General features: G+C 47.5%; 1 protein-coding gene across 1 annotated transcript in view; it reads left to right on the forward strand.

Moving 5' to 3' along the window:
• The window catches only part of LOC139569928 (striatin-like), a 52400-nt gene that overhangs the window by 32698 nt on the left and 3484 nt on the right, over positions 1–16218 (forward strand). Inside the window, exons 9-14 of the mRNA XM_071391317.1 lie at positions 3684–3830; positions 4421–4563; positions 11635–11810; positions 12064–12233; positions 14563–14727; positions 15626–15766. Of these exons, the coding sequence (XP_071247418.1) occupies positions 3684–3830; positions 4421–4563; positions 11635–11810; positions 12064–12233; positions 14563–14727; positions 15626–15766 (942 nt within the window). The remainder of the gene's footprint in view (positions 1–3683; positions 3831–4420; positions 4564–11634; positions 11811–12063; positions 12234–14562; positions 14728–15625; positions 15767–16218) is intronic.

A 16218-nucleotide genomic window follows, 5' to 3' on the forward strand; every position in this document is an offset into this window, starting at 1 on the left:
TGAACCTCTTCCCTGAACCTCTTCCCTGAACCTCTTCCCTGAACCTCTTCCCTGAACCTCTTCCCTGAACCTCTTCCCTGAACCTCTTCCCTGAACCTCTTCCCTGAACCTCTCCTCTTCCCTGAACCTCTCCTCTTCCCTGAACCTCTCATCTTCCCTGAACCTCTCCTCTTCCCTGAACCTCTCCTCTTCCCTGAACCTCTTCCCTGAACCTCTTCCTTGAACCTCTCCTCCTCCCTGAACCTCTTCCCTGAACCTCTCCTCCTCCCTGAACCTCTCCCCTGAACCTCTCCTCCTCCCTGAACCTCTCCTCCTCCCTGAACCTCTCCTCCTCCCTGAACCTCTCCTCCTCCCTGAACCTCTCCTCCTCCCTGAACCTCTCCTCCTCCCTGAACCTCTCCTCTTCCCTGAACCTCTCCTCTTCCCTGAACCTCTCCTCTTCCCTGAACCTCTCCTCTTCCCTGAACCTCTCCTCCTCCCTGAACCTCTCCTCCTCCCTGAACCTCTCCTCTTCCCTGAACCTCTCCTCTTCCCTGAACCTCTCCTCCTCCCTGAACCTCTCCTCTTCCCCGAACCTCTCCTCCTCCCCGAACCTCTCCTCTTCCCCGAACCTCTCCTCTTCCCCGAACCTCTCCTCTTCCCCGAACCTCTCCTCTTCCCCGAACCTCTCCTCTTCCCCGAACCTCTCCTCTTCCCCGAACCTCTCCTCTTCCCCGAACCTCTCCTCTTCCCCGAACCTCTCCTCTTCCCCGAACCTCTTCCCCGAACCTCTTCCCCGAACCTCTTCCCCGAACCTCTCCTCTTCCCCGAACCTCTCCTCTTCCCCGAACCTCTCCTCTTCCCTGAACCTCTTCCCTGAACCTCTCCTCTTCCCTGAACCTCTCCTCTTCCCTGAACCTCTCCTCTTCCCTGAACCTCTTCCCTGAACCTCTCCTCCTCCCTGAACCTCTCCTCTTCCCCGAACCTCTCCTCTTCCCCGAACCTCTCCTCTTCCCCGAACCTCTCCTCCTCCCCGAACCTCTCCTCCTCCCCGATCCTCTCCTCCTCCCTGAACCTCTCCTCCTCCCTGTCCTCATCACCTCTCCCTGTCCTCCTTGTCTCATCTCCTAAAAGCTTCAAATAAAGAATAAACTTCTCACAAACTTATTTTAGCTTCTGTCTGTGTTATTATTCATCCCACCTGCCATCTTCAACTCTTCTGTCTGTCTCTGAATGTGTTTTAGTCCAACCTCAATGTGTTTTAGTCCAACCTCTCAATGTGTTTTAGTCCAACCTCCTGAATGGGTTTTGTCACTCCTTTGTTTCCTTGTTAACTCGATACAGATAATTATTTGTGTCAAAGTAATGTGCATCGTACAGGACCTCTACACCACTTAGTCTGCCAGGGATCAAATACTAACTCAATCATATTGCACTCATCATCATCATCATCTTGAAGGAGTGTCCCATACAGCACTTGGAATCCACTATTCAACCTTCATGGTAACATTAGATGTACAACTTAGATGCTGACTGACATTCTGAGTCCTTAGTGACAGGCTATACATTCGTAGTCCTTAGTGACGGGCTGTACATTCTGAGTCCTTAGTGACGGGCTGTACATTCTGAGTCCTTAGCGACGGGCTGTACATTCTGAGACCTTAGCGACGGGCTGTACATTCTGAGACCTTAGCGACGGGCTATACATTCTGAGTCCTTAGCGACGGGCTATACATTCTGAGTCCTTAGCGACGGGCTATACATTCTGAGTCCTTAGCGACGGGCTATACATTCTGAGTCCTTAGCGACGGGCTATACATTCTGAGTCCTTAGCGACGGGCTATACATTCTGAGTCCTTAGCGACGGGCTATACATTCTGAGTCCTTAGCGACGGGCTATACATTCTGAGTCCTTAGCGACGGGCTATACATTCTGAGTCCTTAGTGACTGTTGCAGGCTGCTCCTTCTGCTTCTACAACCTGCTTCTGCTGCTGTCACAACCTGCTTATTTCTTCTTGCTGTCTTTCCTCTCATGGAGTTCTATTTTTGTTGTCTTCATCCTTGTGGGGGTGTTTGTCAGGATGCCGCCACAACCCCTCGACATCACGGACATCTTTTTCTCCCCTTTCAGTTGTAACAAATATAGACACTCAACTGCTGTCCGGCTTTGTTTTCCCCTATACTGTAGTAATTTCCTCTGCTCTCTCTTCTCCCTGCTGTATCAGTATACACTACTGGTCTGTAGTAATGTCCTCTGCTCTCTTCTCCCTGCTGTATCAGTATAAACTACTGGTCTGTAGTAATGTCCTCTCTCTTCTCCCTGCTGTATCAGTATAAACTACTGGTCTGTAGTAATGTCCTCTCTCTTCTCCCTGCTGTATCAGTATGCACTACTGGTCTGTAGTAATGTTCTCTGCTCTCTCTTCTCCCTGCTGTATCAGTATACACTACTGGTCTGTAGTAATGTCCTCTCTCTTCTCCCTGCTGTATCAGTATAAACTACTGGTCTGTAGTAATGTCCTCCTGCTCTCTCTTCTCCCTGCTGTATCAGTATAAACTACTGGTCTGTAGTAATGTCCTCTGCTCTCTCTTCTCCCTGCTGTATCAGTATACACTACTGGTCTGTAGTAATGTCCTCTCTCTTCTCCCTGCTGTATCAGTATAAACTACTGGTCTGTAGTAATGTCCTCTCTCTTCTCCCTGCTGTATCAGTATAAACTACTGGTCTGTAGTAATGTCCTCTCTCTTCTCCCTGCTGTATCAGTATAAACTACTGGTCTGTAGTAATGTCCTCTGCTCTCTTCTCCCTGCTGTATCAGTATAAACTACTGGTCTGTAGTAATGTCCTCTCTCTTCTCCCTGCTGTATCAGTATAAACTACTGGTCTGTAGTAATGTCCTCTGCTCTCTCTTCTCCCTGCTGTATCAGTATAAACTACTGGTCTGTAGTAATGTCCTCTGCTTCTCTTCTCCCTGCTGTATCAGTATAAACTACTGGTCTGTAGTAATGTCCTCTCTCTTCTCCCTGCTGTATCAGTATACACTACTGGTCTGTAGTAATGTTCTCTGCTCTCTCTTCTCCCTGCTGTATCAGTATAAACTACTGGTCTGTAGTAATGTCCTCTCTCTTCTCCCTGCTGTATCAGTATAAACTACTGGTCTGTAGTAATGTCCTCTGCTCTCTCTTCTCCCTGCTGTATCAGTATAAACTACTGGTCTGTAGTAATGTCCTCTGCTCTCTCTTCTCCCTGCTGTATCAGTATAAACTACTGGTCTGTAGTAATGTCCTCTCTCTTCTCCCTGCTGTATCAGTATAAACTACTGGTCTGTAGTAATGTCCTCTCTCTTCTCCCTGCTGTATCAGTATAAACTACTGGTCTGTAGTAATGTCCTCTCTCTTCTCCCTGCTGTATCAGTATAAACTACTGGTCTGTAGTAATGTCCTCTCTCTTCTCCCTGCTGTATCAGTATAAACTACTGGTCTGTAGTAATGTCCTCTGCTCTCTCTTCTCCCTGCTGTATCAGTATAAACTACTGGTCTGTAGTAATGTCCTCTCTCTTCTCCCTGCTGTATCAGTATACACTACTGGTCTGTAGTAATGTCCTCTCTCTTCTCCCTGCTGTATCAGTATACACTACTGGTATATTCTTTGATTGTCTCTCTCTGTTCTAACATTTTCCCCCTACCTGTTTGCTCTCCCCAGGACCTAACCGGTCTAAGCTCCAGGACATGCTGGCCAACCTGAGGGACCAAGAGGACATGAGTCCCAGAGAACCCTCCTCTTCCCCCCAGGCCCGCTCCAACGCACCCCGGCTCAACGAGCAGCACCAGGACAACCGCACGGACGAAGGTACAGACCTGTTTGTCTCTCTGTCCCTGGTCTCTCTGTCCCCGGTCTCTCTGTCCCTCTGTCCCCGGTCTCTCTGTCCCTGGTCTCTCTGTCCCCGGTCTCTCTGGTATCTCTGTCCCCGGTCTCTCTGTCCCCGGTCTCTCTGGTATCTCTGTCCCCGGTCTCTCTGGTATCTCTGTCCCCGGTCTCTCTGTCCCCGGTCTCTCTGGTATCTCTGTCCCCGGTCTCTCTGTCCCCGGTCTCCCCGGTCTCTCTGTCCCCGCTCTCCCCAGTCTCTCTGTCCCCGCTCTCCCCAGTCTCTCTGTCCCCGGTCTCTGCCAGATCCAGGGTTAATCACTAGGGTTGCAAAATTAAGAAAAGGTTCCTAAAGTTCCCTGTTTTTTTCCAGAATCTTCTCAGTTGAAAGATTCCCTTCCTGCTTATTCATCTCTGATTCAGGGAATCCTCTAGCTGGGATATCGGGCCAAAAAACAGGAAGCTGTTTTGGGGGATTGTTCTCAGAAGTTCGCAACATGTATTTGCCCAGTGTTATGACATTGTCAGTGTAATGGCTTCCTTGCAGGTAGTAACTGTGTTTTTCTCTATTCTAGTGGAGGCGCTGACGTTCCCTCCCTCCTCAGGAAAGTCCTTCATCATGGGTCCTGATGAGAACATGGAGGCTGAACTGGGGCTGGGACTGGGGGAGTTGGCTGGTCTTACCGTCGCCAACGAGGCTGATAGCTTGGCGTACGACGTAAGTAGCACCTCTGAGTACTATAATACAATCAGAAGTCTCATTCCTGTTCCCAAGAACTCTCTAAGGCTAACCGCCACGATGGCTACCGTCCTGTAGCGCTCACATCTGAAGGTACATGACTCAATTATTATGGTGGTGGGAGATTATAGTATGGTTTTTAAATACTTCAATGGGCCGTAAATGGAAATCACATTACAAACTTATCAACCTCATGCACTTAAAGACATGATGAATATTATTCATATATTGGAACTAGTGGATATATGGAGGCTTAAATATCAAGCTATTTGTCTCGACTACTTTCTTAGGTCATTCTCGCTGGCACCAAATGTTTGATAGGGGACAAAATGCGGGCGGTCCCATAAAATAATTGGAATACACATTATTCTTACAGATTTTCCACGAGGATATTGGAGACTTGCTTAAAACCAGGACAGAATGACTGACTCGTTCCCTACGTACCATAGGTACAGCAGATCCCATTATTGTATGGGACACTCTTAAATGTGCCTTCAGAGGCCATGCAATTCAGTACTCATCTACAATACAAAAACTATTTAGGTCAGAAGAGTTCATATTAACAAAGGAAAATGGAAAGACTAACAGTACAGTTAGATAGCAATAAAAACGGTTCCATAGAGGCACAGAATAAGTTAGAGGAAAAAGAAATGGAGGAACTTATTCCAGAAAGATACAGTGTAATAATAATTTGGTGCATTTCTCCCCATATTCCATCCAGTTTGCTTTATTTTTAAATAAGGGGATATTTTTTAAATAAAGCAAACTGGATGGAATATGGGGAGAAATGCACCAAATTATTTTCTAATCTTCAGCATAGAAATGCTACCCAAAATAATATACTAAAACTTGTTAAAAATTTATTTTATATATATTTTTATTTATTTTACCTTTATTTAACTAGGCAAGTCGGTTAAGAACAAATTCTTATTTTCAATGACGGCCTTGGAACAGTGGGGTTAACTACCTTGTTCAGGGGCAGAACGACAGATTTTTACCTTGTCAGCTCGGGGATTCGATCTTGCAACCTTTCGGTTACTAGTCACATGCTTTAACTACTAGACTACCTGTCGCCCCAGATGACGGAGTCATCCATGATTCACCAAACGAGGTTTTGAAAGAAGCAAAGTACTTTAAGCATATGTTTTCATTTCAGTCTCCTCCATCTTCAATAAACAAAGTTAATTGTAAGGATTTTTTGTTTCTTCCTACTAATAGAGTAAAATGAACATCCGTACAGACCTTCACTGATGTGAAGACCTAATTACAGAGAAGGGACTTCTAGATGCAATTAAAGCCTTCAAGTCTGGGGAAATCTCCAGGCCTGGATGGCATTATTAGCTAGTTGAGGTATATCAAATATTTTTCGATGTCCTCAAAAGGTCTGTTATTAGCATGTTTTAGCCACTCCTGTAAAAAACTGTAGATTATCAGATACTCAACATGAAGGTTCTGATTATATTATTACTGAAGCAGGTTCCTGGTGGTAAATAGAAAGATCCAGTCCACCTATAAGAAACTGGAGACCCCTTACACATCAGTGTTGTGATGCTGAAATGCTCAGGACATAGAAATAAAATGGTATTGTCGGATAATCATCATTTTAATCAGACAGTTTTTTTTTTTTTTTTTTTTTTTTTTTTTTTTACAGTGCATTGGGAAAGTATTCAGACCCCTTGACTTTTTCCACATTTTGTTACGTTACAGCCTTATTCTACAATGGATTCAGTACGTTTTTCTCATCAATCTACACACAATACCCCATAATGACATCACAATAGCCCATAATGACATCACAATAGCCCATAATGACATCACAATAGCCCATAATGACATCACAATACCCCATAATGACATCACAATACCCCATAATGACAGTGAAAACAGGTTTTTAAGAAATGTTTGCAAATTTATCAAATAAAAACTGAAATACCTTATTTACATAAGTATTCAGACAATTTGCTATGAGACTCGAAATTGATCTCAGGTGCACCCTGTTTCCATTGATCATCCTTGAGATGTTTCTCCAACTTGATTGGAGTCCAAATGTGGTAAATTCAAGTGATTGGACATGATTTGGAAAGGCACACACCTGTTTATATAAGGTCCCACAGTTGACAGTGCATGTCAGCTGTGGGACCTTATAAAATTAGATTAAAGAACCTGATAAACGCCTTATGGAACAGCAGGGACTGTGAAGCAACACAAACATTGGCATACACATGCGCGCACACACACACACACGATAACATACGCACTATACATACACATGGATTTAGTACTGTAGATATGTGGTAGTGGTGGAGGGGCCTGAGGTCACACAGTGTGTTGTGAAATCTGTGAATGTATTGTAATGTTTTTAAAATTGTACAAACTTTCTTAATTTTGCTGGACCTCAGGAAGAGTAGCAGCTGCTTTGGCAGCAGCTAAGGGGAATCCATAATAAATACAAATGTCAGTGCAAAAACCAAGCCATGAGGTCGAAGGAATTGTCCGTAGAGCTCCGAGACAGGATTGTGTCGAAGCACAGATCTGGGGAAGGGTACCAAAACATTTGTGCAGCATTGAAGGTCCCCAAGAAAAGAATAGTGGCCTCATTCATTCTTAAATGGAAAAAGTTTGGAACCACCAAGACTCTTCCTAGAGCTGGCTGCCCTGCCAAACTGAGCAATCAGGGGAGAAGGGCCTTGGTCAGGCAGGTGATCAAGAACCTGATGGTCACTCTGACAGAGCTCCAGAGTTCCTCTGTTGAGATGGGAGAACCTTCGAGAAGGAAAACCTTCTTGGCATCTCCACCAATCAGTGGCCAGACAGAAGCCACTCCTCAGTAAAAGGCACATGACAGCCTGCTTGGACTTTGCCAAAAGGCACCTAAAGGACTCTGACCATGAGAAACAAGATTCTCTGGTCTGATGAAACCAAGATTGAACTTTCAACTGAAGATTGAAACCAAAACTTAAGATTGAACTTTTTGTCCTCAATGCCAAGCGTCACGTCTAGAAGAAACCTGGCACAAGCCCTACGGTGAAACATGGTGGTGGCAGCATCATGCTATGGGGATGTTTTTCAGCATCAGAGACTGGGAGACTAGTTAGGATCGAGGGAAAGATGAACAGAGCAAAGTACAGAGAGATCCTTGATGAAAACATGCTCCAGAGTGCTCAGGACTTCAGACTGGGGTGAAGGTTCACCTTCCAACAGGACAATGACCTTAAGCACACAGTCAAGATAACACAGGAGTGGCTTTGGGGCAAGTCTGAATGTCATTGAGTGGACCAGCCAGAGCCCGGACTTGAACCCGATAGAACATCTCTGGAGAGACCTGAAAATAGCTGTGCAGCAACGCTCCCCATCCAACCTGACAGAGCTTGAGAGAATCTGCAGAGAAGAATGGGAGAAACTCCCCAAATACAGGTGCGCCAAGCTTGTAGCGTCATACCCAAGAAGACTTGAGGCTGTAATTGCTGCCAAAGGTGCTTCAACAAAGTACTGAGTAAAGGGTCTGAATACTTGTATTAAAAATAAAAAACTGAAATTACATTTACACATTTGCTTTGTCATTATGGGGATAACAAAAAAAACAATTTAATCAATTTTAGAATAAGGCTGTAACAAAATGTGGAAAAATTCAAGGGGTCTGAATGCTTTCAGACACTGAATGGTGTTCATTGACTACAACTCAGCGTTCAACATCATTGTTCCCTCAAAGCTCATCACTAAGCTAAAGGACTCTGGGACTAAACACCTCCCTCTGTAACTGGATCCTGGACTTCCTGACGGGCCGCCCCCCGGTGGTGAGGTTAGGCAACAACACATCCGCCACACTGACCCTCAACATGGGTGTGTGCTAATTCCCCTCCTGTACTCCCCGTTCACCCACGACTGCGTGGCCACTCACGACTCCCAACACCATCATCAAGTTTGCCGACGACACAACGGTGGTAGCCCTGATCACTGGTAACGATGAGACAGCCTATAGGGAGGAGGTCAGTGACCTGGCAGTGTGGTGTCAGAGCAACAACCTCTCCCTCAACGTCAGTCAGACCAAGGAGCTGATCGTGGACTACAGGAAACGGAAGGGCGATCACGCCCCCATCCACATTGACGATGGAGTGGAGCGGGTCGAGAGCTTCAAGTTCCTCGGTGTCCAAATCACTAAGGACTTAAAATGGTCCTCACAGTCGTGAGGAAGGAGCGACTGCACCTCTTCCCCCTCAGGAGGTTGAACAAAATCCTCAGTTCCAAAGCTGCACCATCAAACGCATCTTGATTGGCTGCGTCACTGCTTGGTACAGCAACTGCACTGCCCTCGATTGGGTGGTGAGTAACGGCCCAGTACGTCACTGGGGCCGAGCCTCCTGCCACCCAGGCCCTGTATATCAGGTGGTGTGAAAGGAAGGCCCGGACTCCAGCCAACCAAGCGATCTCTGCTTCCGCTGAATATTTACATTACTGACGTCTGAATATATACATTACTGACGTCTGAATATATACATTACTGATGTCTGAATATATACATTACTGATGTCTGAATATATATATATATATTACTGATGTCTGAATATATACATGACTGATGTCTGAATATATACATTACTGACGTCTGAATATATACATTACTGACGTCTGAATATATACAGTGGGGAGAACAAGTATTTGATACACTGCCGATTTTGCAGGTTTTCCTACTTACAAAGCATGTAGAGGTCTGTAATTTTTATCATAGGTACACTTCAACTGTGAGAGACGGAATCTAAAACAAAAATCCAGAAAATCACATTGTATGATTTTAAAATAATTTATTTGCATTTTATTGCATGACATAAGTATTTGATCACCTACCAACCAGTAAGAATTCCGGCTCTCACAGACCTGTTAGTTTTTCTTTAAGAAGCCCTCCTGTTCTCCACTCGTTACCTGTATAAAAGACACCTGTCCACACACTCAATCAAACAGATTCCAACCTCTCCACAATGGCCAAGACCAGAGAGCTGTGTAAGGACATCAGGGATAAAATTGTAGACCTGCACAAGGCTGGGATGGGCTACAGGACAATAGGCAAGCAGCTTGGTGAGAAGGAAACAACTTGGCGCAATTATTAGAAAATGGAAGAAGTTCAAGATGACGGTCAATCACCCTCGGTCTGGGGCTCCATGCAAGATTTCACCTCGTGGGGCATCAATGATCATGAGGAAGGTGAGGGATCAGCCCAGAACTACACGGCAGGACCTGGTCAATGACCTGAAGAGAGCTGGGACCACAGTCTCAAAGAAAACCATTAGTAACACACTACGCTGTCATGGATTAAAATCCTGCAGCGCACGCAAGGTCCCCCTGCTTAAGCCAGTGCATGTCCAGGCCTGTCTGAAGTTTGCCAATGACCATCTGGATGATCCAGAGGAGGAATGGGAGAAGGTCATGTGGTCTGATGAGACAAAAATAGAGCTTTTTGGTCTAACTCCACTCGCCGTGTTTGGAGGAAGAAGAAGTATGAGTACAACCCCAAGAACACCATCCCAACCGTGAAGCATGGAGGTGGAAACATCATTCTTTGGGGATGCTTTTCTGCAAAGGGGACAGGACGACTGCACCGTATTGAGGGGAGGATGGATGGGGCCATGTATCGCGAGATCTTGGCCAACAACCTCCTTCCCTCAGTAAGAGCATTGAAGATGGGTCGTGGCTGGGTCTTCCAGCATGACAACGACACGAAACACACAGCCATGGCAACTAAGGAGTGGCTCCGTAAGAAGCATCTCAAGGTCCTGGAGTGGCCTAGCCAGTCTCCAGACCTGAACCCAATAGAAAATCTTTGGAGGGAGCTGAAAGTCCGTATTGCCCAGCGACAGCCCCGAAACCTGAAGGATCTGGAGAAGATCTGTAGGGAGGAGTGGGCCAAAATCCCTGCTGCAGTGTGTGCAAACCTAGTCAAGAACTACAGGAAACGTATGATCTCTGTAATTGCAAACAAAGGTTTCTGTACCAAATATTAAGTTCTGCTTTTCTGATGTATCAAATACTTATGTCATGCAATAAAATGCAAATTAATTACTTAAAAATCATACAATGTGATTCTCTGGATTTTTGTTTTAGATTCCGTCTCTCATAGTTGAAGTGTACCTATGATAAAAATTACAGACCTCTACATGCTTTGTAAGTAGGAAAACCTGCAAAATCGGCAGTGTATCAAATACTTGTTCTCCCCACTGTACATTACTGACGTCTGAATATATACATTACTGACGTCTGAATATTTAGATTACTGACGTCTGAATATATATACATTACTGACGTCTGAATATATACATTACTGACGTCTGAATATTTACATTACTGACGTCTGAATATATTTACATTACTGACGTCTGAATATATTTACATTACTGACGTCTGAATATATTTACATTACTGACGTCTGAATATATTTACATTACTGACGTCTGAATATATACATTACTGACGTCTGAATATTTACATTACTGACGTCTGAATATATTTACATTACTGACGTCTGAATATATACATTACTGACGTCTGAATATATTTACATTACTGACGTCTGAAAATATATATTTGACATTACTGACGTCTGAATATATTTACATTACTGACGTCTGAATATATTTACATTACTGACGTCTGAATATATTTACATTACTGACGTCTGAATATATTTACATTACTGACGTCTGAATATATTTACATTACTGACGTCTGAATATATTTACATTACTGACGTCTGAATATATTTACATTACTGACGTCTGAATATATTTACATTACTGACGTCTGAATATTTACATTACTGACGTCTGAATATTTACATTACTGACGTCTGAATATATACATTACTGACGTCTGAATATATACATTACTGACGTCTGAATATATACATTACTGACGTCTGAATATTTACGTTACTGATGTCTGTCCACTCAATACCTTCCTCAACTACAGGAAGCACTTGCACACTAAATGCAGAGATGAAAATGATTGCTGTTGACTTCCACACTTTATCTACCCATAATCCACGGTGTTTCCCTTCCTCAGATGTCCAACAGCAAGGATGCCCTGAGGAGGACGTGGAACCCCAAGTTGACCCTGCGGAGCCACTTTGACGGAATCCGAGGTCTGGCGTTCCACCCCGTAGAACCGGTTCTGGTCACCGCCTCAGAGGACCACACGCTGAAGATGTGGCACCTACAGAAGACTGCCCCCGCGAAGAAGTAAGACTGACCTGACCTGTGTCTACTTAACTAAAGTAGAGACTTAGACTAGAGACATTCCTCTCACCGGGTTTCGGAGTCCAATTCCTCATTGGGGAGAATTGGAATTTCAATTTACTTCCTGAATTTAATAAATGAAATTGGAATGGACTCAACCTGGTGAGAATAATGTCTTGCTCAAAAAAATGTATTTGACCTTTTATACAGTCCAGATTGTCTACAAGTCACTATTTGTCTCGGTCTTTATCTCCAGGAATGCCTCTGTAGATGTGGAACCCATGTACACGTTCAGGGCCCACCAGGGTGCAGTGCTGTGTGTTGTGATGAGCAGTACAGGAGAGCAGTGTTTCAGTGGAGGGCTGGACGGGACCATTCAGAGCTGGAACACACCTAACCCTAACCTCGACCCATACGATTCATACGGTAAGAACCTAACCCTAACCTCGACCCATACGATTCATACGGTAAGAACCTAACCCTAACCTCGACCCATACGATTCACACGGTAAGAACCTAACCCTAACCTCGACCCATACGATTCATACGGTAAGAGCCTAACCCTAACCTCGACCCATACGATTCTTACGGTAAGAACCTAACCCTAACCTCGACCCATACGATTCATACGGTAAGAACCTAACCCTAACCTCGACCCATACGATTCATACGGTAAGAACCTAACCCTAACCTCGACCCATACGATTCATACGGTAAGAACCTAACCCTAACCTCGACCCATACGATTCATACGGTAAGAACCTAACCCTAACCTCGACCCATACGATTCATACGGTAAGAACCTAACCCTAACCTAGACCCATACGATTCACACGGTAAGAACCTAACCCTAACCTCGACCCATACGATTCACACGGTAAGAACCTAACCCTAACCTCGACCCATACGATTCATACGGTAAGAACCTAACCCTAACCTAGACCCATACGATTCACACGGTAAGAACCTAACCCTAACCTAGACCCATACGATTCATACGGTAAGAACCTAACCCTAACCTCGACCCATACGATTCACACGGTAAGAACCTAACCCTAACCTCGACCAATACGATTCATACGGTAAGAACCTAACCCTAACCTCGACCCATACGATTCATACGGTAAGAACAGAGGTCTTGCTGGCTGCCTATATCTCTCTCGCGGGCTCCCTGTCTCTCTCTCGGGGCTCCCTGTCTCTCTCTCGCGGGCTCCCTGTCTCTCTCTCGCGGGCTCCCTGTCTCTCTCTCGCGGGCTCCCTGTCTCTCTCTCGCGGGCTCCCTGTCTCTCTCTCGGGGCTCCCTGTCTCTCTCTCGCGGGCTCCCTGTCTGTCTCTCTCTCGCGGGCTCCCTGTCTCTCTCTCTCTCGCGGGCTCCCTGTCTCTCTCTCTCTCGCGGGCTCCCTGTCTCTCTCTCTCTCGCGGGGCTCCCTGTCTCTCTCTCTCTCGCGGGGCTCCCTGTGTCTCTCTCTCTCGCGGGGCTCCCTGTCTCTCTCTCTCTCGCGGGCTCCCTGTCTCTCTCTCTCTCGCGGGGCTCCCTGTCTCTCTCTCTCTCGCGGGGCTCCCTGTCTCTCTCTCTCTCGCGGGCTCCCTGTCTCTCTCTCTCTCGCGGGGCTCCCTGTCTCTCTCTCTCTCGCGGGCTCCCTGTCTCTCTCTCTCTCGCGGGCTCCCTGTCTCTCTCTCTCTCGCGGGCTCCCTGTCTCTCTCTCTCTCACGGGCTCCCTGTCTCTCTCTCTCTCGCGGGCTCCCTGTCTCTCTCTCTCTCGCGGGGCTCCCTGTCTCTCTGTCTCTCTCGCGGGCTCCCTGTCTCTCTGTCTCTCTCGCGGGGCTCCCTGTCTCCCTGTCTCTCTCGCGGGCTCCCTGTCTCTCTCTCGCGGGGCTCCCTGTCTCTCTCTCTCTCGCGGGCTCCCTGTCTCTCTCTCTCTCGCGGGGCTCCCTGTCTCTCTCTCTCTCGCGGGCTCCCTGTCTCTCTCTCTCTCGGGGCTCCCTGTCTCTCTCTCTCTCGCGGGCTCCCTGTCTCTCTCTCTCTCGCGGGCTCCCTGTCTCTCTCTCTCTCACGGGCTCCCTGTCTCTCTCTCTCTCGCGGGCTCCCTGTCTCTCTCTCTCTCGCGGGCTCCCTGTCTCTCTCTCTCTCGCGGGGCTCCCTGTCTCTCTGTCTCTCTCGCGGGCTCCCTGTCTCTCTGTCTCTCTCGCGGGGCTCCCTGTCTCTCTCTCTCTCGCGGGCTCCCTGTCTCTCTCTCTCTCGCGGGTTGCTCTCTGTCGGTTTCTCTTCTTCCCTTTTGTAAGAATGTTTTAAGACACAACGCAGAGGACTAGAGGTCAATAGGGAAGTAACGATCAATGGAAATGTTTTTCAGTTCAACATCTGTTTAAAATCTGTGTAGCGGATTCAGTCCTGGACTCATAGCTACGTTTTAGCAAGTTTTCATTGGTTCAAATGGTCTACACGTTGAGCCTGAAACAGGATACTTGTTATTTGGCCATTGGCCCCATTTTACTGCAAGGTTTTCTAATTGGTCAGCCACAGGCTAGGTTTGGGAGTTATAAATTACATCACGTCCCTTTGTTCCGTGGAGAAACACTGAGGACAGGGAAGAATGATCATCTACTTCTCAGCATAGCATCTTTGATTCGTTCTCTTTGAATAAACCTATTTTTCTCCCCCTGATTTGCTTTTTTTGGCGGGGGGGGGTCTGTGTTATTGAAGAGTAACATAAACTGCTAACACTTTGTCTCTCTCTCTCAACATGTGTAATAGAGCCGTCTGTCCTGCGTGGGGCGCTGTGTGGTCATACTGACTCGGTGTGGGGTCTGGTGTACAGTGGTGTTCATCAGAGACTCCTGTCTTGCTCTGGAGACGGCACCGTCAGGCTGTGGGACGCGTCCAGTACCAAGCCTGCCCTGGCCACCTTCCAGAATACAGGTACACACAGACAGGTTCTGGGACACCTCCAGTACCAAGCCTGCCCTGGCCACCTTCCAGAATACAGGTACACACAGACAGGTTCTGGGACACCTCCAGTACCAAGCCTGCCCTGGCCACCTTCCAGAATACAGGTACACACAGACAGGTTCTGGGACACCTCCAGTACCAAGCCTGCCCTGGCCACCTTCCAAAATACAGGTACACACAGACAGGTTCTGGGACACCTCCAGTACCAAGCCTGCCCTGGCCACCTTCCAGAATACAGGTACACACAGACAGGTTCTGGGACACCTCCAGTACCAAGCCTGCCCTGGCCACCTTCCAGAATACAGGTACACACAGACAGGTTCTGGGACACCTCCAGTACCAAGCCTGCCCTGGCCACCTTCCAGAATACAGGTACACACAGACAGGTTCTGGGACACCTCCAGTACCAAGCCTGCCCTGGCCACCTTCCAGAATACAGGTACACACAGACAGGTTCTGGGACACCTCCAGTACCAAGCCTGCCCTGGCCACCTTCCAGAATACAGGTACACACAGACAGGTTCTGGGACACCTCCAGTACCAAGCCTGCCCTGGCCACCTTCCAGAATACAGGTACACACAGACAGGTTCTGGGACGCCTCCAACACCAACCCAGCCCTGGCACACTGTCATTTTTCTCCCCTGTTCATTTTCTGTATTTTGGAATTCCTATTAACATGATCTTGCACTTCATGAATTGTGTTTTGTATGTTCATGATATAAAAATTCTGTGGTGAAATCAACTGATATGTGACTTTTAACGGAATAGTGAGTCAATGTGATGAGTAAGAGGATACGTTGACCGGTAGGAACTAGTGATGTTTTAACCCAGAGAATGTCGTGCGTTTCGTCTTGCTTCCCGCTTCAGAATTTGGCGTGCCGTCCTCAGTGGACCTGGTCTGCAGTGACCCCGCCCACATGGTGACATCGTTCACCAGCGGTCAGATTGGCCTGTTCAACATGGAGACACAGCAACTGGTGCTCAGCCTGGAGTCTGCTGCAGAGACGGGTAGGTCTGGAGGGAGGGGAGGGGAGCAGGAAGAGGGGTGGGAGGCAGGAGGTGGGGAGGGAGGGGAGCAGGGAGAGGGGTGGGAGGCAGGAGGTGGGGAGGGAGGGAAGCAGGAAGAGGGGTGGGAGGTGGGGAAGGAGGGGAGCAGGAAGAGGGGTGGGAGGGAGGGGAGCAGGAAGAGGGGTGGGAGGCAGGGGGGGGGAGGGAGGGGAGCAGGAAGAGGGGTGGGAGGCAGGAGGTGGGGAGGGAGGGGAGCAGGAAGAGGGGTGGGAGGGAGGGGAGCAGGAAGAGGGGTGGGAGGCAGGAGGTGGGGAGGGAGGGGAGCAGGAAGAGGGGTGGGAGGGAGGGGAGCAGGAAGAGGGGAGCAGGAAGAGGGGTGGGAGGGAGGGGAGCAGGAAGAGGGGTGGGAGGCAGGAGGTGGGGAGGGAGAGGAGCAGGAAGAGGGGTGGGAG

This window comes from Salvelinus alpinus, chromosome 3 (assembly GCF_045679555.1).
Source record: "Salvelinus alpinus chromosome 3, SLU_Salpinus.1, whole genome shotgun sequence".
Taxonomy (NCBI): domain Eukaryota; kingdom Metazoa; phylum Chordata; class Actinopteri; order Salmoniformes; family Salmonidae; genus Salvelinus; species Salvelinus alpinus.